Raw genomic sequence first — 25591 nt, forward strand, 5'->3', positions numbered from 1 at the left:
ATTGATTAAACGATTACTATATTTAAATAATGTTATTTGCGTAAGACACTATACCTTACTAATGTACAATTTCTAATAAGAAAAATGTAAATCATGACATTTTTCTGACTGAATAAATTCTTCTTCGTTTAACCCCCCAAATCGATACGTATGAAAGGTTGTTTGTAACCTGAAAATATAGTACTATCAAAAATCCGCGACTTTATTCATTCTTAAATGAAAATTTAATGTATAATAATGGGACAACTCGAGCAAGCCAGTATTCGAGACTCAATACAACCATACATGCCTATAGAATTTAATAGCTAGTATATTAATTTAGAATTTAAATGACATTCGTAGATATGTATGTAAACAGGATGACGCTTAATGCATGATATGTCATCACATCAGAAAATTTCGTAACGAAATCTTAAGCATCCTGTCCAAAATCTCTCTCACGCGGACCTAAAAATAAAAATCAAAACCGGACCACATTCACTCTTGTCGTAACACGTATGTATCCCAAAATAATTTTGTAACCATAAATTATATCTTTTTAATTCAGTTTACGTTGAATGACATAAAGTAGTTAATTTGACTACGTAATCTTACAGTACGTCTTAACTAGTTGGTTTAAGTATTTAATATTGCCTAATTTACTGACATTAAATGAGGTAAAGAGTGTAATAAATTTGTTTTTTATATGTGTTTACATTTATCGAGATTCTATATTCAATGAATACTGAATATAATACAATTTTTAAAAGTTCATATGGTTCTTCACACATTCTATTATATACGCGACGTTAAGACAATTACCAACCACTTTTGCATATAAAATTTGCGTTTACGTGAAATAATCACGTGTTTAATTCAAACTCATTAAATTAATGTGTAACGCTGATAAAGGATTGTCGGAAACTATAATTACGGACACCATAATGACTCTAAAATGCTTAGCAATTTTCCTGTGATTACGACTAATGTTGATGCCAAGCTTTCCCATTAGAAAACGTCATCGCTTATTTATTGCTCAGAGCTTCACACATTCATGGTTCTAAGCAGCAATAGTGGCAGTAGTGCAACATTTCAATAAAAAAAAAAAATTTAAATCTTTTCACGAAACATACCGTCAATGTGCATTCGCCTTAGCATTTGCTCTCATTTACCCAAACAGTAGCAATTACCGAAAGAGAGCTACCTTATTTTATACGGTCGTTGGTGTCAATTTTCTTATGCTTTACTGGTTTTTCCTGTACTTATATAAATGCACAGTAACACAGGATTTGGTAAACCTTACGAGAAACATCTCAATTGGAATACTCACCTCTTTATTCTTTTTTAAATATTTCTACGTTAATAGTAAGACAGATATATTTGCTCAACTCTTACAAAAAATTACTGATGACTTGCTGAAAGGTAACGAGTTAGAAGAAGATTATCAAAATATATATGCGCAATATATAAAAGTAGGTAAGCTTGGTCAATTTTGTTGGATTGTAATACCTCTACTATTGAGTACCCAGTTTCCACTGTACGCAAGCGTTGCAATGATCTATGAGAGCTTTATGAGTGACGATCCTAAGCGATACATGGTGCACGAATTGGAGTTGAGAAATCTGGAAGATAAACAATTTGAAACGCCATTATTTGAATTTGTGTTTGGGTATAATATAGTACAATGTATAACATTGTGTCCGAACTTTGTCGGGTTTGATGGATCTTTTTGTATAGCAACGACACACCTTTGTATGAAATTGAAATTGGTTAGCCACAAGATGTATCGTGCCTTTAAAGATTCTAAGGACAGGGATGAGCTGGAAATGCGGGTCAAGGAAGCTATAAAGGATCACCAAGAAGCCCTTGTCTTTTATAACGATTTGCAAGAGTTTTACGGTGGTTGGTTATTTATGGTATTTTTAGTAACTTCGCTTCTAATCGCAATGAATCTGTATCAATTATATTTGAGCGATCACATTGACGTGAAATACACGATTTTTGCCATAAGCGCAGCTATCCATATGTTTACGCCATGTTATTTTGCGAGTAATTTGATAAAGGTAAGGACTGGTTTTATATAAACATCTCTATGCCTACTTTTGAAATTTAATCTTACACAATATTTAATTTGCTATAAAACCACTTTTATTTTATAAATTCTAAATTAATGGTAGCGACCGTTCGAATAATTTAAACAAATTAATGGGAACCTTCCTGCTTTCAAAATACCATAAGCATAATTTAATTCAAAGCAAATTATTATGAAAGTTTTGTTGTCACTTGGCCGATATAGACCTTAATGTAATACCTGACTGGAGGCTCGTATACGCTTTTGTCTGAATGTGGTATAATTGGCATGCTCTACCCCCCTGTTTTATAGTACTCATTAACTGGTGTAACGTAAACCGACTCTGTTACTTGGAACCGACTTTTATTTGGAACTTATTAAAAAGTAGAATTCCACAATATATTACTTAGCGTAATTGTGAATTTAGGCAGGGCACGCCACGATAGCTCTCAGACGATAGCGTTTTTCCGCCTTATAACCATATACAGGGGCAAAAAAGCAGCACGGCTATTCTGAAAGCAATTCAGGCGATTTTCACCCCCTCCCATTACCCATAACTTCGATGTAGCTTATAATAGAAGCTATATAAATATTATATTAATATAAAATTCGTACTAGACTTCCACATCATATTCATATTACAAATAAAATATAACATCATTTAAAACTCTGTTTTTATCACTGTAGAAGAAGAAAATTCTATAACTAAAGTCGATTTTATGTTAATATTTATTACAGGCCAGTGAAGACTTAAGCTTGGATATTTACTCTGTTGAGTGGGAATATTGGGCAGACCCACAGATTACAAATCTCTTAATATTTATGATTGCGAAATCTCAACAGGCACTTCTTTTAGATGGTAAGGGGATGGTCTACTTCAACATGAAGCTGTTTATATCTGTTATGCAAACGTCTTATTCAGTATTTACTTTAATTACAAGCTAATAACACATGAAAGTAGAGTTTTAATTTTGGACAAATAATTATAGTTTTTATTTCACTATCGACTCTTGCATATTTCAATTAAACTCTTATACTTATAAAAACTACTAGGTACACCAATACTTGCACTCAATAAATAAATGGAAATTAAATGTACGTTGTTTCATTTTTCGCTAAAACAATCAATATTATAAAGTTACTTTTTTCATATTATATTATTATATATCTTTACTTTTTTTACACTAACCCTAAAACCTCTTGCCTTGCCTTTCCTACCAGGTTGCCTGGCACAGATTGCTGTCTAGCAATAAGGCCGCCTTTTGTATGAAATATCATTGTGCCATTATTTTGTAAACAAAACAATATCAATTTATTGGTTTTTGAGGTTAGCATTATGTACGTCAAGAGCAATAAAACATTGAAATGCCTTCCTAAATTCATCGTACAAAGTAAACTCAATAATTCAACTGTGACTAATCATCAGTAAGTGTAACATAAGGAATATAGTACGTTATTCATACAGCATACCTATTACTACGAAGTCGGAAGGAAGATGCAATGATTTATTGAACTTGAAACAGTTTAATGGTAAATGTAATAGGTAAATAAAAACTTCAAAATACCTTCGATTATTTCTACGTCTAATAATAATTAAGAAATGAAAATTAAGAGTGTTAGATGTTTAGGTAATTCTGTGGTATTTCATTCGTTTCATTTCATTTAAAACACTTTATTCCATCCCAGAAAACAAAGAATTATGGCATGTTTACAAAAGGCGGTGTTTTTACTAAAAAACTATATATGTATATACAGATAACAATATTATATGTATATACAGATATCAGCCACATCTACTTTAAACAATATATAATATGCATTTTAGTAATTCCCCCTGACACAGAACGAAACTGGTTTTCGGATTGTTCTTCTTTGTTCAATTTATCTTTATATCCAAAGGCACGTTTTATATTTATATTTTAGTAAAACGAATATTTAATTTGACGGACGCACACAAATCTCTAGAAACATTAATTTGAGATAGGAGAGATATACTTGACTTTTTGAATTATATTTATATGTTATATAATTAACAAAAGCAACTTTTCGATACTTATTTCTACTCTTAGTATATCTAAAAAAGTATGATTAGTTATACCACTTATTAGAACAAGGATGGCTTAAGAACAAATTCTGGTAAATTTTAGATTCGCCACTGTTACAAAAATTAAAACCACATTTAAAGCGATTGTAAGTATTTAATCAACAGCTTTTTCTTAGTAATCAGTAGTAGAAGTAGTTATTATAAAGCTATTAATAATAAACATTATGGCAACAAAAGTTTTATGATGAAAAGTGAGAGCGTACAAAATGCAAGAAAATTATGAAACTTACGTGTAAATTAATTCAATAAATTATTTCCTATATACCATCTATTTATAAAAATAGATACGCAATATAATTTTGTGAAACCTTTTAATGTGGTGAGATCATTTCACTGTATAATTTAGCATACATCGTATAAAAAAATAGATGTCAATAAATTAACGAAAACATTTATATAATTTCTGTCTTCACTCCGCATGACGCAGTTATCTTTAAATTAAATAAAAATATAACTTAAAAATAAGTGAAATCGGTATAATAGTCTAAACCTAACGTATAACAGTATATTTAATATTCAAGCAGCTGCATAGAGCGTAACTAAATATACGCTTCGATAAAGTCTGCTTATAAACCTACTTCCAGTGTAAAATTAATTGACACATGATTCATTTTTTGAGACATAATTAGCTTTGAAATAAATTTGTGAATTATTTCAATACCAATTATATTTGATTTTAAAAAAATTGTAATTTTTATGCGTGACTATGCATCACATGCAATACGAAATAAAACAAAATATCTTATGATTTAATTAATTCACTATTCTATCCCCATCATCTAATTGTCATGTAATTGTCTTGATGGATTGGTATTTCTTCCTCTTTTACACAAAACAGCTAATCGGATATGTTTGGTGCAGTGGTAGATTATATCTATAGTTATATGGCTATATCCGGCTATAGCCTCCATCCGTGTTCGTCTGCAGGGACTGCTTCCTTGCTCGTTTGAAGGGACAGATCTGCGCTGTTCAGCTCTTTCGTATGCTCTGCAGTGGCTTGAGTAGCCCTATGTAGAAAACGCGCACGCACATACCGACAGTAGCACACCGTAACCTTAATTATAGTTGGTCCTTTTTCCTGCATCTCCTTCATCCTCCATCTTCCTGAATCTATTTCATAATAGGCATCCTTACTCTAACTATTGTACTATAGTACTAGGCTATGTTATCATTATCTATACATAGAATTTAACCGCAATTTATTTACTAACGTTATATATCATCCTCTTTTATATTTGCGAATGTTTTTTAATGAAATCTGCGTTATACATTCTTCAGTTTGTCATTGAATTCTCGTAAAATCAAATATAAATATAGATCACTAATTGCACGTGCATTTTTAGTTATTTCAATGAGCAAACTTTAAACAACAATTTTACTGCTTTATAGAATTACAGATCAATTAACTCCTTTACGCATCTTGATACGACTTCCAGTTCTTACATAACCGCCAAGATTATTTCCGTCTCGTTAACGCCATTCCGCGACTCTTATTTTCTTTCACGCTCTTTAATAGTTACAATATTTAAAATATTAAAATTCTATAAGAATCCGTTATCTTACGTAAAAGGTACTTTCATGAAATTATAGCACGGGTTTCCTTTTCACATTTTAAAAATTGTGCTGTTAAATATGTGTGTGCATATTTTTTTGATTTCTCCTGATATAAAAATAAACATAGTTATAATTAAATATTAACAACTTCATCCTCTTATTTCATTTCCTTTCATTCACTCCTAAATAGTCTTATGAAGTATGGCCATACGATAGAACCAGAAAAATTGATATGGACGATATTGGAAAAATGTTACTTTCACATTTGTGAGTTTCTCGTTGAGTGAGTTCTTCGCTTTAGCTTCACACTCATTTCAGATTATAGTCATAATAATTTAATAATAAAATAAGGAGATATATATTATTAGATATGAATGTGGTACAAAGTGACGATGTTCCTAACTTCCGGTTATGTGCAATAAGCAGCTGTTTTCAACCGCATTAAAAAAAAAAATAATTCGAGATTTTTTTTTGTTTTTATTACCTCACACTTTTACTGAGTGAAGCGATTTTTGTGTTTCTTTTTTATTTGAAAATTGGGTCTAGTCTTTATAATTTGAATTCGTTTAGTTTTTTGTTAAAATAATGATTAACGTTAGGCGTTATAACTATATATGATGTATTTACATAGCACGTACCCAATATTTCGCTAAATGTTTATATTATTTATGCGAAACTTTGTGTTGAAATTAAGTTAAACAATTAATCATTAATAGTTTTTTCATGTTTAACTAACAACCGGTGTGACTCCACCCACAGGAAAAAGAAATACCAAGCCTCTTACAAAAAGATCCGTAGTTTCACAAATACACCGAACTCACGAATAACTTATAAAAAATAATTAATGCATTTAGTTTAGAACTTAAAATATGTTGCGAAATTATTGCATATATAGTAAATTGAAAAGAAAACGGTAAGGTAGGTTTTACCTTGTATCGTGCCACAAGTATTTCGTTACATTCCTAACTCATGGTGAACGATGACCTTAAAAATTAAGAGATTTAATTCATGAGAACGTAGATAACGTGGCGTGACGTAAGCAGGGCACAACGGTACACTCCAGCGCATTATAGCTATCGCTCCAACGATAGCAAAAGTATCTGCCGACCCTGGCGCTGCGTTCCCCCGCTGCAGCCAGCGAGTGGGGGGAGTACCACTACCAACTCCCTTCACCTTCGATCGCGGCGCAGCCGACGCACAACCAATGACCGCCCGCCCCGAGCCGGCGAAAGGTTTTATATACAAGTGGAATTCGCACTGCCAAATTGCTACAAGTCAAAATATAGGGTAGTCGGGCGGTTCACTTGACAGCCGTGTACCTGCCTGCCGTGCATCGGTATAGTTAATTTTGTTTCGTGTGTTCGCGCGTGTCCCACGCGATACCGGATTAAAGGGCTGTTAACGTGTTGCAAATGCGAGGTACCGTAGTGCCTACATAGTATTATCGGGAAGGCAAACGAACATTGTGAAAATGGGGTGCAGTGCCAGATACTGTTTATTGACTTTAGCCTTGTGCCTAGTGACTGAACAAGCGTTTGGTGTAAGAGTGATGCCCAAAAGGAAAAAAGGTAAGGTTCACCTAATGTCCGCCAGAAACGTTCCCACATTATAAATTGCACAAGAATAAAATTAGCGCTGAAATGAGATTCATAATTAATTGTTCCTCACAAGTTCGTTGAACGTTCATTTTGATGAACAAAATGAAATTTAGAAACTCATTTCGTAACAAATTATGCTTATAATAACAACAACAATTCGTTTCTAACATTATAATTCACATTATTATCAAAATGACCTTAGTTTCTTTAGAATACATACAATCTAACGTTTAAAATTGATTTCTAATTAACTGTTTCCAAATACAGAATTGAAATAATATGTGTACAAAAAAAAATCACACACATACTATCACGAGAACACAAAAAACATTAACATTAATTCACAAATAGACAAAAATTTAAATTTTATGTAGGAAATTTGATATCTCCACTATTTGACGCAACGTATCGATGTCAATATTACATGCATAGCCACCGATAAAGTATAGACATTAACGAACCATTATTAAATGCATGAACGCCGATTTATATTATTATTATCGCATGCTTAACATGGTATAATATGTAAGTTGATTACGAAAAATTAAAAAAAAAGTATATACGGTCCACAATAAAATCTGGTATATAAATAATTATTTAAAATATGTATATCATAATGTTATCAAAAAAGTTTGCACTGTTGCTATTAAAAAAAAAATCGACACGAAAAGCGCGGCAAATGAGGTTGGACTTTTTGACAGAATTTTATTTTGAATATCAATATACACATTTTTTATTTATGTTTTAAATCGTGTATGAGCAATTAATTTGATTTTTAATGCTGTTTTAATTTTTAAGAATCATAAAGAACCAAAAAGATGAAATAAAAATAATCTAAAAAAGTTTTTATGTACAGGAAAACGCATTATACGAATAGCTAGTTAATCACACAAAGTCACTTTCTTTAAAAAACAAACAACGAGATCTATATCATATAACAAACTTAATTTGGAGATTTCACACCAATTGAAAGTGTAAATTAAACATACATTTTATTCATATACACCGTTATAAAATAAAACGATTGAAATCATAACGGTAGACGCTGACCGAATCTCGAGTGTTTACATGCCATGTAAAAAGTGGTTCGGTAGCTCAGATAATACAGATATATAATTATTTCCGTTTTTTTTTTGCACTTGAAAAGCGAGAAACTCGTATGTTTTATTTACATCCTTTTAATTTACGCAGATCTATTCAGTAGTCTTGCTTACCGTTATAGATTTATAGCGTAATATATACACACGAAGACCGTTAATCATTTTGATTAATTTATGATAATTTAACTATTGGTAGTAGATGTGAAGCACAATGTACATACAGAATAAAATAATTCGATTACAATAATCAAATAAAAAGCTTTTTAAAAACAATGTATCGTATATCTCAACTCTTTATTTAACTTTTCAAGATACTTTTCAACATGGACATCAAAAAATTTATGAGAACTCCCTCTGATTTTTTATCTAAAATAAATAAAATATTAATATGTATGTACAATGATTACTCTTTTAAATTTTTTTATTTAAATCCTTGAAATAAATGAAATCGCTGTTTGAAAAACTTTAAAAATTAAATAACACGCCATCTTTCTGTTAGGCGGGCCGATATGCTACGCTGATTGATATGACGATTTAATTGCATCCAATTACTTTAAGATTAATTATCTATAACACAAAAACGTTTCATACCTACACGAGACAATAACTCCGATAATACGATTATAATCATACCAGAAACAATAGTTTATTACTAATTTGAATTACAATTACTTAGATTTTTGATTCACTTTAACTTCTTTTAACGGTTGTAATTGTTTCTTAATTTTAACTATTGGCGTATCATAATAAACGCTGATAAAAGGTTCTAGAATTCATGAAGTTATACATACATTTACGTACCATACTATCAACCATTTTATGTGAACCGAAGAAAGTGCATGACGATTTCCTTATAACTAATTAACAAGTGTAAGTACAAGGTAATATGGTGGAATGTAGTTATTCCAGTAATTCACCTCGGGTGCATGTTACGGATTGCTATTCCAATTTCTCCTCAGACAAACGCGCATCTTTGCATCAATATCGGCCGCAATCATTGGAAAATTATTCCGAGAAATAACAATTCCGCTATGAAATGAATATAAATTTCAATGTGTTTATCAAGATGTATCATAAAGTAAGGTGTAATAATAAGAAAATATTTAAACTTTTCAAGCCGTAACAAAATCTATTTTAGCATAGACCAGGCGGAAAATAGTTTTCAAAAATGTCTCATATGAATTCCATTATAAGAAACCAAACCAATTCCCATTATAATTATAATATTTTCGATTTTATATCGATACATTATATATTTTTATAAATTAGTAAAGATTAATTTAACATCTAAACATAACACCACATTATCAAACACACCCCCAAAAAAAAATATATGAAGCCACTATTAATGCTATAAAATTTAAAACGTGATTAAAAAAAATTAAGTCATGATAAAATAATTAAGTGGAATTTTAATAGCACCCCTGTTTCTCTATTAGATATGCAAACAAAAAGAAATTGTATAAATTTGCTATTGCGGTACACAGTGCCTTGTCGCGAGTTCAAAATTCTTTTAAAGATAACAAAATAAATATACATAAACTCAAACTAACAGTCTTAATGAAACACACTTTCTTTAAATTAATTAGGTGTTGACGGAACATTAACATAACCTCACGTTTTACGGAGTGATAACAATTCGTTTATAAGAAACGATCAACTAAGTTTCTAAAGTCCCGTTTGCCGACAATTTACAAGAATATGGATATTACAAGATGACAGTTATGCAGACGCATCCTGACTTCAACAATCAATTAGTGATAGAACAAGTTTATGCTGCTACGATATGTACTTTGCCAATTCGCTAATGAGTCTAATCCAGTTAAAGGCAATCATTTATTTTTTAATATCATACGGTGTCAATCTTCTCCTATCAAATATTCTAATTTCGTTAACGAGCCATTTTTATCAGATGGTTTGAGGTTATCAATAAAATTTACATAAAAATAAAGCTTTGCTTTAAGCATATTAATAGAAAAGTTGAGTCAATTACTGGAACTATTAGTTATAAATATATATTGAAAATATCTATGTAAATTTCAAGTTCATTTACATAAATTAATGATAGCATCAGATTCAAACATAAAGCACAGGTAGCAAAGATCTTATCTAGAATTGGGCATGGATGACAGGCATCACCTGTAGATGTGTAGATAAATGTATAATTCGATCATTGTAAAATTTTTATGTATCTTTAAAATTTTGTGATTAATTACCGTCAGCCTGAGATTTCAAACTGAAAAGATTTCAGCAAGTGTCATTCCACGTTGCGCCATGCTTTTAAATGTTATTTTTTACATAAATCGAAGCTACCGCCATCGAAGAACGTAATAGATTTGCTTTTATCTATGAGAGTGTATACGTATATAATCTGACGCTTAAGCGAAGGTGTGCAAGATCGTCTTAAAGTTATTTTTATTCTCCCGTAGCCCTACGTTATCTATGGTGCTTTCGTCTAGATCTACTAATAAAAAGATCCAAATTACGAGACGACTTTTGCAATATTATAACGTATTGGGAATTTAGAACGCTTAAGTACGAATGGGACCAGCTCGGAACGGGAAAAATAACACACCACCACAGAAGAGCGGCGTGATTAGCATGTAAATGCTGTGTTTCGTTCGGTGAGTGGGGGAGCGGCAATCATTCAAAATTCTTTTTTCCCACCCTTACCAGTCCATTACTTTATTACATCATCCATTCTTCCCTTTTCTCTAATGCCTAAACGGGCAACGTATTTCCAGGGTTACTATCTCTGGTAATGCTCATGGGCGGTGGTGATCGCTCACCATCAAGTGAATCAGCTATTCTAGCCAGTTATTCTGTTCTTCGCAAAGATAAACATTCAGCACTATTTCAAAACATGAATTAAATACACAAAAGTATATAATTTACTAAAGTATTCTATGACTTACAACCTACTAATTAACACTCTTGTATTTGTATTGTGATGTCCAAACTATACGCATTACTAACCATCATCTTTAAACAAAATATTAAAACCACAGTTTATTCTAAAAAGTATTTTGCATTAATTAATATCGCTCGTGAATTTCAATGCTCCAATTAACATTCTTGTTTAGCGATTTCCAAAATACTCGCATTTTTAACGACTAGATAATTTTAGTAATAATTCAAATTTATAATGTGTTAATTGCCTGCGTAACATTAAGCTATAACCGTGTACTAAAATATACGAAAAATGGGCAGTTAAAAGTTTACGCAAGAATAAACCAGAGTGAGAGTTGGCCTTCTGAATACCTATACCTTTAATGATCGTATTAACTTTTATAATTTACACGTTTAATAATATATGCATGCAAACATTTTACAACATTATTTTTAGCCAGTATCATCTTATTAATTCAAAAGTAATCACAACTATGCAGTGAAAACAACTTTATCAAACATCAATTTCTCTTTTTTTTTATTAAATCAAAAGGTAAGTAAAGGTTCAAATGTATTTTTGTTCAGTTTTATCTCTGTTGCGACGTATATTATAGTTGTGTACGAGTCTAATAAAGTTCTAAAGCAAGATGCTAAAGTAGAACTGTAAGGAATATTGACTTTCTCTTGTCAATTGTGATATACCCAGTAATGGAATATCGAATTAACATACAACAAAATACCGCTCATTATAAATAGGAACTCTCTAATATGGGCAAAAAGTTCTCGAATTCTCATCACGCTTGCACTTTGTCGCTTCACGCACATCGCATACATTATTCATTTGTAATAAGTGTTAACTGTACGCTTCTTGAAATTGGGATTATTTAATGTTTCTCATCGCTTAAGTTAACTTAATAGTTTTATCGTATTTTTGTTAATAATACGTTAATTGTAACACTTTTATCAAAATTTCAATCTATCGACAATTCATCAGCCCTTATATGTTCCCACTGCTGGGACACAGGCCTCCTATGAGGGTTCAGGCCATAATCCACCACGCTGGCCAAGACAATCAACAATTGAGATTAATAAGTTGGAAATGTTATATACATCTTACTAGTTACTGTGTTCTAACACGTGTTTGAGTTAAGGCTAGTGCTAGAATTGACTTCAGGACGTTTCCCACTCCAGCATACAATAAGGATGCTCCTTAAAAATGATCTTTAAGAAATGGATGGAAAAAAGCTTATTTTATTTACATGCATTATCGGCTATGACTAGGAATTGTATACACTACCTAGGTAATCCTCCGGTCCTAAAATGCCTGAGTATTGTATAGAATTAGATTGCTAGTGTATGACTATACCTTTATGTATACAACATAACAAAATTTTACTCTAAATAGGTATCTGCCGTAATTTGCTACACTTTAATGAAGCCTTCTCTATTGGAATTCTACGGATCACATTAAAGAATGTAGGTCAATCTTGTTAGCACTGAATCGATCTATCAATTCAAATCAATACAAATATAGTGACATGCATTAATATTCAAATATACGTCAATGGACGATGTAACCTGAGTTTGAAAATATTTTAATTGACATAACATTATTGTCAGTCGTTACGAAAATGATCATATCCTTGATATATATAAGACATACATGGTTTTGAATTTATACGTACGAAAGATTAATATGCGATTCTCATATATGATCACAGCGATAGGGCGCGGCTTATAAACCTTTAAATAGATTTAACCATGCTGCTTGAGGTTTCTTACGAACAAATATGCGAGGAAAAAGTTTGATGCAGAGATAGACGATTGAAACAAGTCCAATCTACCGCTTTTTATGTCCACTAAACGAACTATCTAATTCACAGCTCAACCCAATTTTTCTATTTATGCTACAGAAATGGCGTGCTTTAATTGAAAGACATATGTTCTTGATTAACTAACGAGATGCTTGAGAATTTATTGATCATAGAAAAATTAGCGCGGCGGATAGACTTCATAGCGGGCGCACATTTCCAATCATTATCTAAAGCACAATTTTATAACATTTTTTTTTTAACTATTATTAGATGTAAATGCAAATTAACTATTAATTTTATAGCTTCCGCCTTTTTCAAGATCTTTGGATGGCATAGTTAAATAAATGAATAGGTTTAAAATAAAATTACATCACGCGATGACAGCATTACGTCTAAAAAGAAAACCACAGTTAAATTTCACTTTCATAGAAGATATTCTAATCGCATCGCATATTTTCTCCGAATTTCACGATTCCGATAGGTTTACTCTCTATTTTTAAATCTTGCATTTTAAGCAGACTATTTTTAACGACTCATTTGCATTCACATTCCGTCCGTCAAATATAGAGAGCAGATATTTAAATAATTTGAATTGGTTTACATTGTTTTTTTTATTTTTTAACATTTACTATACATTAAGACATAATACAAATGTCTAAAAACAAAAGTTTTTAGACTAAAACAGTCTAAAAACAAAAGTTTTTAGACATTAATATTATGTCTAATTTTTCAGACAGAAATCTTATCTGAAATGAATTTAAATAATCGTAGGCATAAGATTCCTTAAAAATAAGTTTTAACACAATAAAAGTAACATAAAAGTGTAGTATTTCTAAACGGTAATAAATATTAAAGTTAGAACTATCTAGATGACCTTACGTATAATTCTGCAGGCATTTATAAGATATATTATTATAAGTGAGAAATTGATTCGTTTTGCCTAAATACTGGGTAAAGTAATATTATATGGTTTTACCATAATATGATTGTTATACTATAACATCAATGTTGCGTATTATTTGTACAATAACTAAATAAAAACTTTGTAAAGAATATATACGTTTACGCTGCATCAACTAAATTTAATTAACACGATTTACTATAAATTTTTTAAACAGAAACATGAAACCGTAACAAATTTATAAAAAAAATTGCAAAAAATTATCGGTAAATTTTCACTTTAGAATCCAAAAACTACACGGTTGAAACCATCTTTAATGTTCAAATGCATTACAACACAATACAATAAGACATATAATTAACGGAAACGTATTTGAGCCAGGAATTGAATTCCTAGGAAATATAATACTACAATGCCAAAGCAATTTAGGTATTGAAAATGTTTTATAAGAGACATTTTATTGCATATGCTCAGGAAGTGTTTGTCGTAGGAATTTTGCAAAAAAACACACTTTTACGATTTAAAACACTAATCGCTGTTGATCTAAAAGCATAAATATTTAAATTGTATTATTATAATTTATATTAATTAAAGAAATACTTAGAGGTCAAACTTGATAACTTTATCAATGCAAACAAACTTTCAACTTAGCAATCGTACACATGTATGCAACCGAAACAGTAAAAGGTCAGTGTTAACAAGGTCTTTATTACAATATATTATGTATTTAGCACTGCTTTTTTTTCGATAACATCGTTTATCTCGTGCTAATCAGTCTTGTTTTAGCTATGTTGAATAATTTAATAGTTTTTAACACGGTGCATTTTGTAAGTTAGTTAGAGCAAGCGGATATCCTTTACTATTAAGAATTTCGATCGCATTGTTGAAGAGTAAACATGTTTAAAGCAAGGATACAACCTTCAATGGTATTTTAATTATGAAAAATATAAATTGGCATACTTTTTTATGTCATCGGCGGCAATGGAGCTGGTCGGTCGCCTGATGGTAAGCGCTACCACCGCCCATGAACAATTGGAGAGGCGTAAAGTCGATTGCAGACCTTACGTCTCTACAAATGGATAGCCGACTTCAAATTGGAAAGGGACTAAGAAAAGATTGAAGATAGGAATAAAGGAAAGGACAGGGATGGGTAAGGAAAAGGATATAGGCCTCCGGCTTCCCCACTCACCGAACGAAACCCAGCAGAATGCTAATTCACGCCGATTTCCTGTGTGGGTGTGGTGCTTCCCCGGTGCAAGCTGGCCTACCACATACAAACAACTTAAATACAACGCGCAACCACGAGGCGGTGACAAATACTACCCTAAATTTTAACTACGAAATGCGATTCAGAGTTATTCCGTTGTTGAAAAAAAAAAACCATTTGTCTATAGTTTTCAGAATTAGAATTAAGTAAAAAGAGCTAATAACCGTAGACATGTCACTAAATTATATATTAAACATGTTAAGAAATATCATAAGAAGTAATCATATTTGATAATTTAAACATGTAAGTAGAAGATTTTTATTCCCAAATTAGGCATACTATACAGAAATTCATTTAATTTATACAAATATACTAGATAGTTAATATATATATTTAATAGATAGGTGTAATAGCTAGCAAGGCAACCAACATTTTATGATTAACATTTATCTTATAGAAATGATTACCGTAATATAGTACTGTTTGTACAAACATAGAATGTCTTACAAAACTCAAATCCAACAAGTCTATTCTTGTTCTGAATCCAGCAGCTGTCATCGCTACTTATTCATTACCAAATTAAGTAGGCTAATCAGTACGTAGTAAGATCTTAATTATAGCTGACCAAAACGTTTGCCTTTCCTTGCAAATTGAGTCATTAAATAAATTATAGTTTCGCACGTAATTTCTAAGTGGTTTGAATTTAATTTGATATTACTTAAATAGCAGTGGATTTTAAACTCAAATTCTTATACAGATTAGTATAGGTAGGCTATTTCACAAATGCACATTACTAGCTTATAAGAATGTTCGGATGAACGACCACTCGTAAAACTTACAGCCATACTTTGATATGACATTTCAAGTGATTTCCCCTCCACGAATTATTAAAACTTTTAAATAAATGGCAACAAACTATTATTTTAAATTCTTGATTTAAATTTTTATTATTCTTTAAATATTTATTACATCAACCTAATTTATTGACAAAATTTAAAATAGTACAAAAGCTAAAAAAAAATGTAGTGTGATATTTATAGTGTCGCGAAATAAAGCAAGTTGTTAATATATAAATCTTATCAGGTAATAAATGGGATCTCAATATTCAAGCATTAAATAATCAGGCAAATTAAATAAGCGGCAATTAATCTAGCAGGTCTATTATAGCCGAATTATCTTGCGCTCTATGAAGTTTGACATATTTATTTTACAAACACCATAAATCTGGTGATTAGCACGCTTAACCACCATTTATTAAAAGAAGAAAACCAATGCTAGTCGTAAATCATCAAACCGGTTTCAAATTAAGTTTACAATTTATTAGCTGTGGTTGGCATCATGAATTAATATCACTATGGATGTCTGGCATCCGTCACAGCGTGTTGTCAATGTTACCAGTTTACTTGCGATGTTTAATTTAAAACTTTCTCTAAAGACGACCACTCAAACTGTAGCAGCAACGATGAATTTCCTTTTCATGGTCATATTCAGTGCTAAATTGAGCGCTTGTCAATTATATAATCGGATCATTATATTATCGGATATTATATACTCGTATAAGAGGTAAGACACTTCAATGGATAGAAAATTATTTTTAAATTTTTAACAATATAAAAGAAACTGTAAAAGTACTTTAGGTTATTTATGAATATCATTGACGATTATACGTAAACAACATAAAGATATTCTAGATCAAATATACTTTTTTTTTAAGTCTGTCAGTCCTGATTTCAAAACAAATATTTTTGGTAGTTATGGCACAAAAATAATCAGACTCTCTATTTATCCATATTAATTACAGAAAATCGCTACTACCTTAATGCTGACTAAGCATTTTGAGTAATATTTATCCAAAAATAAGAAAAAGACTAGTTAAGGTAAGGTTCATTACACTTATTAAAACGTTCACTTAGAAATCTATTTAGTATGTGCAAAAAGATACGACAATTTCACGTTTTTATCACTTTATAGGAGAAACTGAGATTACTGCCAGACGCGGTTGAACACACATGATACAAATTGCAAAATATTAACAGAACCAAACGCTTTCCATCTGATTAGGCACAAATTATAAATTCATAAATTTATAAAGAAAATTTAATGAGCAATATCGCCGTTTAATTATGTCACATGTGTTCCAACGTTACATAATACTGTGCGCTAAATATTTTAGAAAGTGAAGGTTCAACTATGATCCGGTTAATGGTGTTGGTAATGGTTTTTTGGTAATTAGTTGATTATTTTATACGCGTCGCGGACTCTAGGTCAATACCGTGGGGATTGACCGTGGCATCGAATCGGACACGAATCTCATCTACTGTCATCGAACTCACAATATTGAAACAAAAATATATATTAGGTATGTATATCTTCTGCGCGTGAGATTATCACTGACTTTATTAAAACTACTTGACCGATTTAAACGAAATTGTTGCCTTCAGATGGATTCGAGAATAGTTTTAATGCGGGCAAATGCTAGTATAATATTAAAAATTGCGATTAATTAGCATGCATCTCATTCCCTTAATTCCCATAAATATATGTACTATATCGATGACTTTTCAAACACTAGTAGCTACCAATCAATTGATACTTTCTTGAAGTATACCTGATGCAAGCGATTGCATATAACTCAAGAAATAAGTACATAAATCCGCAAGGTTAAATAATGTCCTTTAATACCGTGAGAATTGTGTGCTCATTACTAAGTGAACTTTACTAATCTCAAACTGTGAACAATTCCGCATGTCTTGCTTTTGTTTTCGCTTAAATGGATATTTATATGAATAAAAACCTTCTCACTTCTATTTTTATTGCTGTTAAAATTAATGTTCACTTCAGTATTCACAAAAATATAGCAAGAAATATAGTACCATTATATATAGTTGCATATAGCAGTATATATATTATATGTATAATACATATACTCAACGGCTTGACGCTTTGACGGCCCTGCTACTATATTCAAAATTCTTTTTTTTTTTTATTATTGAACTCATGTGCCCACAGTATGTATACCTAAAGACTTATTAAATACGCAATAACATTTTATTGACCGAAATGCTTTGAATATCTCTCTATATAGCTAAGTCAACATGCCTGTATCACAAAGTATTGCTTTTCCATTTAGTCTTTAAAAACCCATTTTATTGTTGGTATTTCGTAAACCAGTCGGTATGTTCAACCATAATGCAATACAAGAATGTGATTTGGTATTTATTGATCTAGTTGCTAACATCGAGCACAGCTGGCGTCCACAGAATACAATATTCCCATGGTAAATGTGGATTAGCTAACGTACTTTAGCAAGTACATAATCCATTACTCAGCCAACCAACAATGGATAATAATACACTGAAGGTAAGAAGTAATGTAAACACTGTATTTGTGAATAAACGCCATTGTAGGCGTCGCTAACGATTCATGGTAATTGTATAAGACATGGATTGAATGAGATAATGTACAAGCAATATTGCTATACTAAGCGCACTTCACTTTCTCTAAAGCACGCATTATGTTAATATCGCACGCTTCGAAACAGATAATCTTTATGCACTATCGTAATTAGAAAATATAATATGTACTCGTTTAATTAATTACCTAGACAACATCTCCAAAGTTATCGTAACTCATAATACTCTCTAGAATATATAAGTTTTCAATCGAATATAATATTTTCTTTACCCATTAAATATAATTAATGTGCAAGCAACGACAAGTATCAGACAACCTGGTCGCTTAATGGACCTTGTTAATAAAATTTAACAAGTTGTTAACCCTGTAATGTCCACTTAAATCATATGACAATACTTTTGAATGTATTTTATCGTACACGATTGCGAATTGTGAAAATTAACTATTGCAATCTAGTAACGAAATGTAGGACTTGATATGTCTAATGCATTTTGCTATAACCTCCGTTTTAAATAACGTTTTTACTTTAAGAGCAGAATTTATTGAAGATGTCTATGTAACTTAGATTAGGCTAGGTTACATTCATTTGAAATGTATAATATTTGACGGGAAAAATCTTTCAAATAGACGGGGGTTGAATATGTCACACAAAATCAAATGCGTGTAAGCGTAGTATGAACACTGTAAGTCTGGTTAGTATTTTCTATACTCCTAATATTTGAATGATCGTAAACTCACTTGAACTAAAAATAGACAAGGTTAGAAATTCTTGGCTGGTCTAGCAACTAACGAGTATTTCAATTTAATGCGTGTTACACTGGATAGCGATGCAAGCCGTAAATGCTCAGGATTCACGATACTAAATTTTTTATTATTCAGAATATTTTTAATACCTACCCCAAAAAAAAAATGTAATTCTTAATTTGTTTATTTTTCTTTTATTTGTTTTGTAATGTGTTTCGGACATTGATAAGAATTAGAAATTTAAATGATATAGGGAAATTTTTAAAGTTGCGATGAATTTACTTCTAATAATAGTAATATAAATAGTAATAGTAACACCGATGGTTTTATTAAAAGTAAAGAAACAACGAAATTTACAATAATAATGACAGAAGCCTATCGAAATGCCATGCTGCGTGTTGTAAAATTCCCAAAAATTCAAGTAGCACTCGCATTATTAATTGTGGGAACCGTCGAGGCGCCGATAAAAGTTCTACTCATAACTGGTTTCTGGTTCAAGTGCGCTGGTACTTTTACTTTCGCCCAACAGCAGTGCAATGGCTGGCGCAACGGGTCCACTACTGGAGCAGCGGTGACAAGGTTGAGAAACATAGCTACCACGCGTCTTTTCCATACTTTAGCGAGCTACGCATTCACTTGCGCAACCGATCTCGTTCCGATTATTTCGCTCTCGCTATAAACGCTCTGTAAACATTACTTACGCAAAGCTCTTAAGCTCCTGTACGTCACAGTCGAGCCGATTCAATTAATGAGAAAGTTATATCAAAAATCACGCGTAGTTCGTTTGCGCAATCGTATAACCCACAATAATTATGACCGAAACGGCACAAACGCACGACAAAACCTTTGTAATTTCCGGACCATTAAATGTGCACCTCATTGTAGACAAGGCCAGTCTGCGTGAATGGACCAGCAGTGTTCACGACAATGCATTCCACATTACTTCTGTGCCACGTTCGCGCGGATAACGGAGTTTAGTAATTCCTGCGTTAATCATAAAGCTTAATTTATTGCGGCATGATTATGACAGTTTAAAAGCGAATCTAATTGATTTTGTATAACACGGAGAGACGGATGTCGACAACGCCCTTGTTGTATCGGTTAGCAATCGCTATGCTTACCTTTTCACCAATAAGCACGTAATGTCATTGTTAGCGAATATCGATTGGGTGCAGCGGAACATTTTGCGAAACAATACGCCCAATTCTACGAGTTTCGCAAGATTTATTTGCTATGTCGCAGCGATAGGGTAAATGGACACGAAAATTGACGTCCAAGCCACTCTAATTGCAAAACGAAAAGTATATTTGGGTTATATTAAATCATCAAAAAGACATTTACATCTTTAACAACGAGTAAATTTAATGAGAAAGAATGATATTTCTGTAAGATAACGTTAGGAATTATGAGTCCTAATCCGGAGGTTGAACGGTATTTCACTATTAATTATGGAAGCGGAACAATTCTATACACGGTCCGAACAAAACGTGACTAAACCCACAGAAATTTCAATAAATTGTTATTAAAATATGAAACCAATAGATCGAGTATTTATGAATGTAATTAACAAACTTTAAAATGTTATAAATGAACTAATTCAGTTAATCTTAGTTCTAAATGACATCTATGGCTATGACAAAATTGATTTATAATAAACATTTAGCACGCAATCTCGTTGAATGCATAAATTACTCTTGCATATTAATAAGGCTCGTATACAAATCTTAATGATACAGTGACAACTTGTACTTTACGAAATGTATCGTGCAATACTTTATAATATTATGTATTTTAAATCTAGTTGCCTCAATGATCTAATATTGGTAGTAATTAAATTATAGCAATCGAGATACTTCTTGTTTCTCTGCATTTTCATATACCCGTGTGATAAATAGAAATTTAAAAATTAACGTCAATTACATAAGTAATTAAAAGTTTTGGGTAAATATGTTGTAATACTGGTAACTCTTGCTGCGAGATCATAACTTATTCCGTTTTGTTTTAAATTTGCTTCAAATTTGTAATTTGGTCAGTTCTTTTTTTTTTTTGTTTAAATGTAGAAACTGAAGTTAAAAAGTAATAAATGTAATTCTACAATTTTATAACTAGTACGAGTATAACCATCCTCTTACAAACAATGTCTAAACTAAAAATACTATACAATTTAAATCGATTGAACCGAAAATCTAAAAGGCTACTACAAAACTATAGCAGAATGAACGATATTGACTATATATTAAAATTTGTTTCATTCAAATATTTGTGAGGCGGTATTGCGTCGATCGAAATACAAACAATGGATGCCGAGCGCAGCTCGACGACCCACAAGATGTGTTTAAAAGAATGAAACTAACGACAATTGCACATCGGACCTATTATAATATCATTAAAGTGTCAAGTTTGTCGCAACACTATGACATTCATATGACATTAAGTAGACGTGAATTGCGTATGAAACCGCTATCGTGAACTTGCACGCTGATGTGACAGGTTGAACTTTCTAGGATTAAACAGCGTTTTTTTAGAATTTAAAAATTGTAATGTCGTCATTAATTCAACAATCGAACTTCTCGTTGGTGAAAATTGCCGCTTCAATCACAATCTAGATGAGCATGCCGAATATAAAATCGATAATTTCGACGTATTGTTAACGTCATTCCTATTCCAATTGATGTAATAATATATCGTTAAGAAATAGGCTCTCTTTAAAATTAGATGACTCATACTTGGGCTGTGCAAGCTAACGCAGTGGTTGATACCAAGATACTGAACCAAGAAGGAGTCTCATTCTCTTCAGAGAGAATATAAACCAAACTGTAGATGAAGTGGATGTCCATAGAAGTCCATCTTATACATTTAAAACTATTAATATCAAAATGAGTGAATTATTTAATGATTAGTATTAGTCGTTATTTTTACTCTGACGCTTCCCTAACGCCTGTTAACAAACTCGTCCTTGCTCTATAAACAAGTTGTCATAAAAAGTGACACATGTCAATGTAAACAACTTTTACCAGCGCTGAAAAGAAGAAAATTTCTCACTGAACAAGTTTAACTTGTCTTGAGCAACATGAAAATCATGTAAAAGTTATATTTTTTAATATATTTTAATGATACATTCGGCCAAAATATCAAATACAAGAATGTACCAACAAGAACTTTAATACTAAAATGAGAGAAAATAAGTCGTTTTTCTCGTATATGTATACATTAGTGAAGCGTTTCTACACGCTTTCTTTTTTATTTTTCTTCTCGTCTACATTTTATTTAAATTAAAACGCGAATAAAACAAATGTGTTTGTGTGGTAAAGTAACAAAAACCTGTTTTAAATTTACTAGAATTTACATAAGTGTATATTATTTTAAATAGTCACACTTATTACTATTCATTTCGCTGTACAACTATGAATTTGTAAATACCACACATTACGTACGTTAAAATTAAATGTGCAATGTTCCCGCGAACGAAAAACGTTAATAACCGATTATGTAGAAAATTTCTCATGCAAAATACGTCTTTAAGGTTAACGTAATCTAATAGATAATTGATATGCGCTAGTTTATTTCTCAGAGGGCTAAATGACCGGGCAAAAAATTGACTTCCGAGCAAATAAATTAGTAGGCAATGGTATTATGTAAACATTTCGTAATCGGTCGCGTTATGTTATCGCATAATAGTCGCATAAGATCGTGTGACTTCTTCAGTTCCACATATGCCCACGTGTGCAATTAAAAGATCAGAGATAGATGTGTGAAATGTGCCTACCGTATTACCTACTGTTTATGTCTGCTTCCTATTTTCGAACACTACTTATAAATCTAAACCCATACAAATAATTATCATCAAAACATACTTTTACTTTTCGTTTTTCCTATATTAGCCAAACAATTTAACTTAGTAACAAAAGTTATTTGTTCTCTTATACATAGAGGATATACATCTCATTTAAGCTGTTGATATTTCCAAACACACATCTTTGACCAATGTTTAAAGATTAGCAACTATAAACCGATCTACATGATCATTTTCATTATCTTACATATTAAACACCAAACTAACAAGATTAAAAGATACGATAGTCAATTATGTTGAACGAGTAATATGCTCATAAAGGTATTAAACCGGCAAAATTGTTTTGTATTCTGATTACGTTTGCAATAATAAATACGAAAATATTACTGATGGTCTTTTTTTAAACCATATTTAGTAGCTATGCTTTACGATGCTTTCTTATGTTATTTTAATTACATTTTAAGTGTAATATATTGATTTGTTTGTTTTTGTAAATGTGATCACATTCACAATATATTGTTTTAAGCTTCGTAAACTAATGATTTTTGTTTATTTTCAGGTAAACTATGTTTTTTTCACAACCTTCTCTTTTATTAGACAGCACAGGTAAATACTACAATATATTTTTTTATAAATAAAATGATTCATAAAGACGTTAGGTATTGCGACGATTCGCTAAGCGCAACCTTGAATTTCATTTCGTTTTACGATAGACATCTTACTCTCTGTCTCACTCGTCTCATTACTCATGTGGTATAGTTTAAGTTACAATGCTCTAAAAATATTGTTAGCGAATTTTTTTTAGTACCTAACTACCTAGTACCTAACTACCTACCTACGTAACTATATTCATTCACGGGAACGTATTTACGGATGTGTACTCATATACAAGATATGCTTACACATTTATAGGGAACTAGCTTTTGCCCGCGGCTTCGCACGCATTAAATTCGAAGTAGTTTTATAGATGTTATTACACATTCCTTTTGAATCACTCTATCTATTTAAAAAAACCCCGTCAAAGTCCGTTGCGCAGTTTTAAAGATTTAAGCATACAAAGGGACATAGGGACAGAGAAAGCAACTTTGTTTTATACTATGTAGTGATTACGACCACTTCTACTGTCCTCTTATAAAAGTATTAAACCTCAATGAAACTGCACCTTAATTAACTGACTGTGAAACTAGTATCGTTTAAGAATTCTTAGTAAAATCTTTATGGAACGTTCAATTAGGTTAACACGGAGCCATTGGTCAGTCAAGGTCTCAATAGTTCGTACAGACGTCTATTATGATTTTTTTATATCAATTGATTTATGTCGGACACGTCAATCTATTCAAATCTTAAAGCGGATATTATGTCGTTAGGTCGAAGTTTTTTGGCCTTTGCTATGCGGAACACATGTTTTCTGCTATTAATAGTCGATTAGATGGATAAAAATAACTATTTCACAAAAAGGTAGTTTGGTACCATTTGCATTACCTACTTCATATCGGTTTCATATAAAAACGTAAGGAATATTGAATGAATACAATTAATACTTTTTTACTATATTGAGAATTCTGCAGATTTCTCGAAAATAATAGATTGCAATTTCTTCTCCGTTAAACGTTTCATATAAACGAAATAAACACATACAAATCGGTCACTGAAACCTGAAATGTCATTTTATTCCAATTTTGGTCATTACACTGAGGCTAACTGTTTAATATTCTACTATTATCTTTATTAGTTACTAGAAAGTAACGTGTAAAATTTGTAAAACAAAAGCGCGATCATTTAATTATAATATATACATGAACCGCCGGTTTAAAGCCCGAGCTGTGACCGCGTGTTCTGATGTTATCTTTAACACAATGGCACCGACAACCGTGCCAGTTTAGTTTTGAAACGCGCTAATCATATATTCTGTATCATTATATTCATATTTACAAAGTACAGCTTGTGAGATGTTTTATATACTATTAAACAAAGATTTGAGATCGCGATTAATCAATAGATGTATAGATAGAGATATACATGGAATTTTATTGTATAATCTAGCAAAAAACAGCTATTATTAGCAACTATACAGTTATGATAGATTTATTAATTCGATTGATTAAAATTTCATTGAATTTTCGCCGATAAGGACAAAATCTATTCCTGTAGATATCTTGCCAAATTTTGAAAACATTATATCATAAATAATTCGGATATGCTAACGAAACAAACACATGATTTCTATTTCAGAATATTAATGTTTCACAGAAATAAAAAAAAAAAACCACCATACAACTTCACATAATCCAACACTACTGAACTATAGACATCAAAAACATTCAAGGCTTATTTCATCACAATGCAAAACATCTGAGATGTAGATACTAAATTCGATAAAAAATTAGAGACAAAATAATTCCCACACGATAAATTACATGCAA

The 25591-nt window shown here is 31.3% G+C and overlaps 2 protein-coding genes across 4 annotated transcripts in view; both read left to right on the plus strand.

The window, feature by feature from the left end:
- Window positions 1-237: 237 nt before the first annotated feature.
- Window positions 238-7171, plus strand: LOC119834844. Its single transcript, XM_038359360.1, has 4 exons — window positions 238-259; window positions 1048-2042; window positions 2789-2950; window positions 6772-7171. The coding sequence occupies exons 1-4, from the start codon at window positions 238-240 to the stop codon at window positions 6997-6999; spliced, it is 1407 nt and encodes a 468-aa protein (XP_038215288.1). The 3' UTR covers window positions 7000-7171.
- LOC119834920 (laccase-2) overlaps window positions 7149-25591 on the plus strand; it is a 49082-nt gene continuing 30639 nt past the window's right edge. For all 3 annotated transcript variants that reach the window (XM_038359458.1, XM_038359457.1, XM_038359459.1), the window contains exon 1: window positions 7149-7276. In XM_038359458.1, coding sequence (XP_038215386.1) covers window positions 7180-7276 — 97 coding nt within the window. In that variant the 5' untranslated portion in view covers window positions 7149-7179. The remainder of the gene's footprint in view (window positions 7277-25591) is intronic.

The sequence above is a fragment of the Zerene cesonia genome, chromosome 20 (assembly GCF_012273895.1).
Source record: "Zerene cesonia ecotype Mississippi chromosome 20, Zerene_cesonia_1.1, whole genome shotgun sequence".
NCBI classification, from domain to species: domain Eukaryota; kingdom Metazoa; phylum Arthropoda; class Insecta; order Lepidoptera; family Pieridae; genus Zerene; species Zerene cesonia.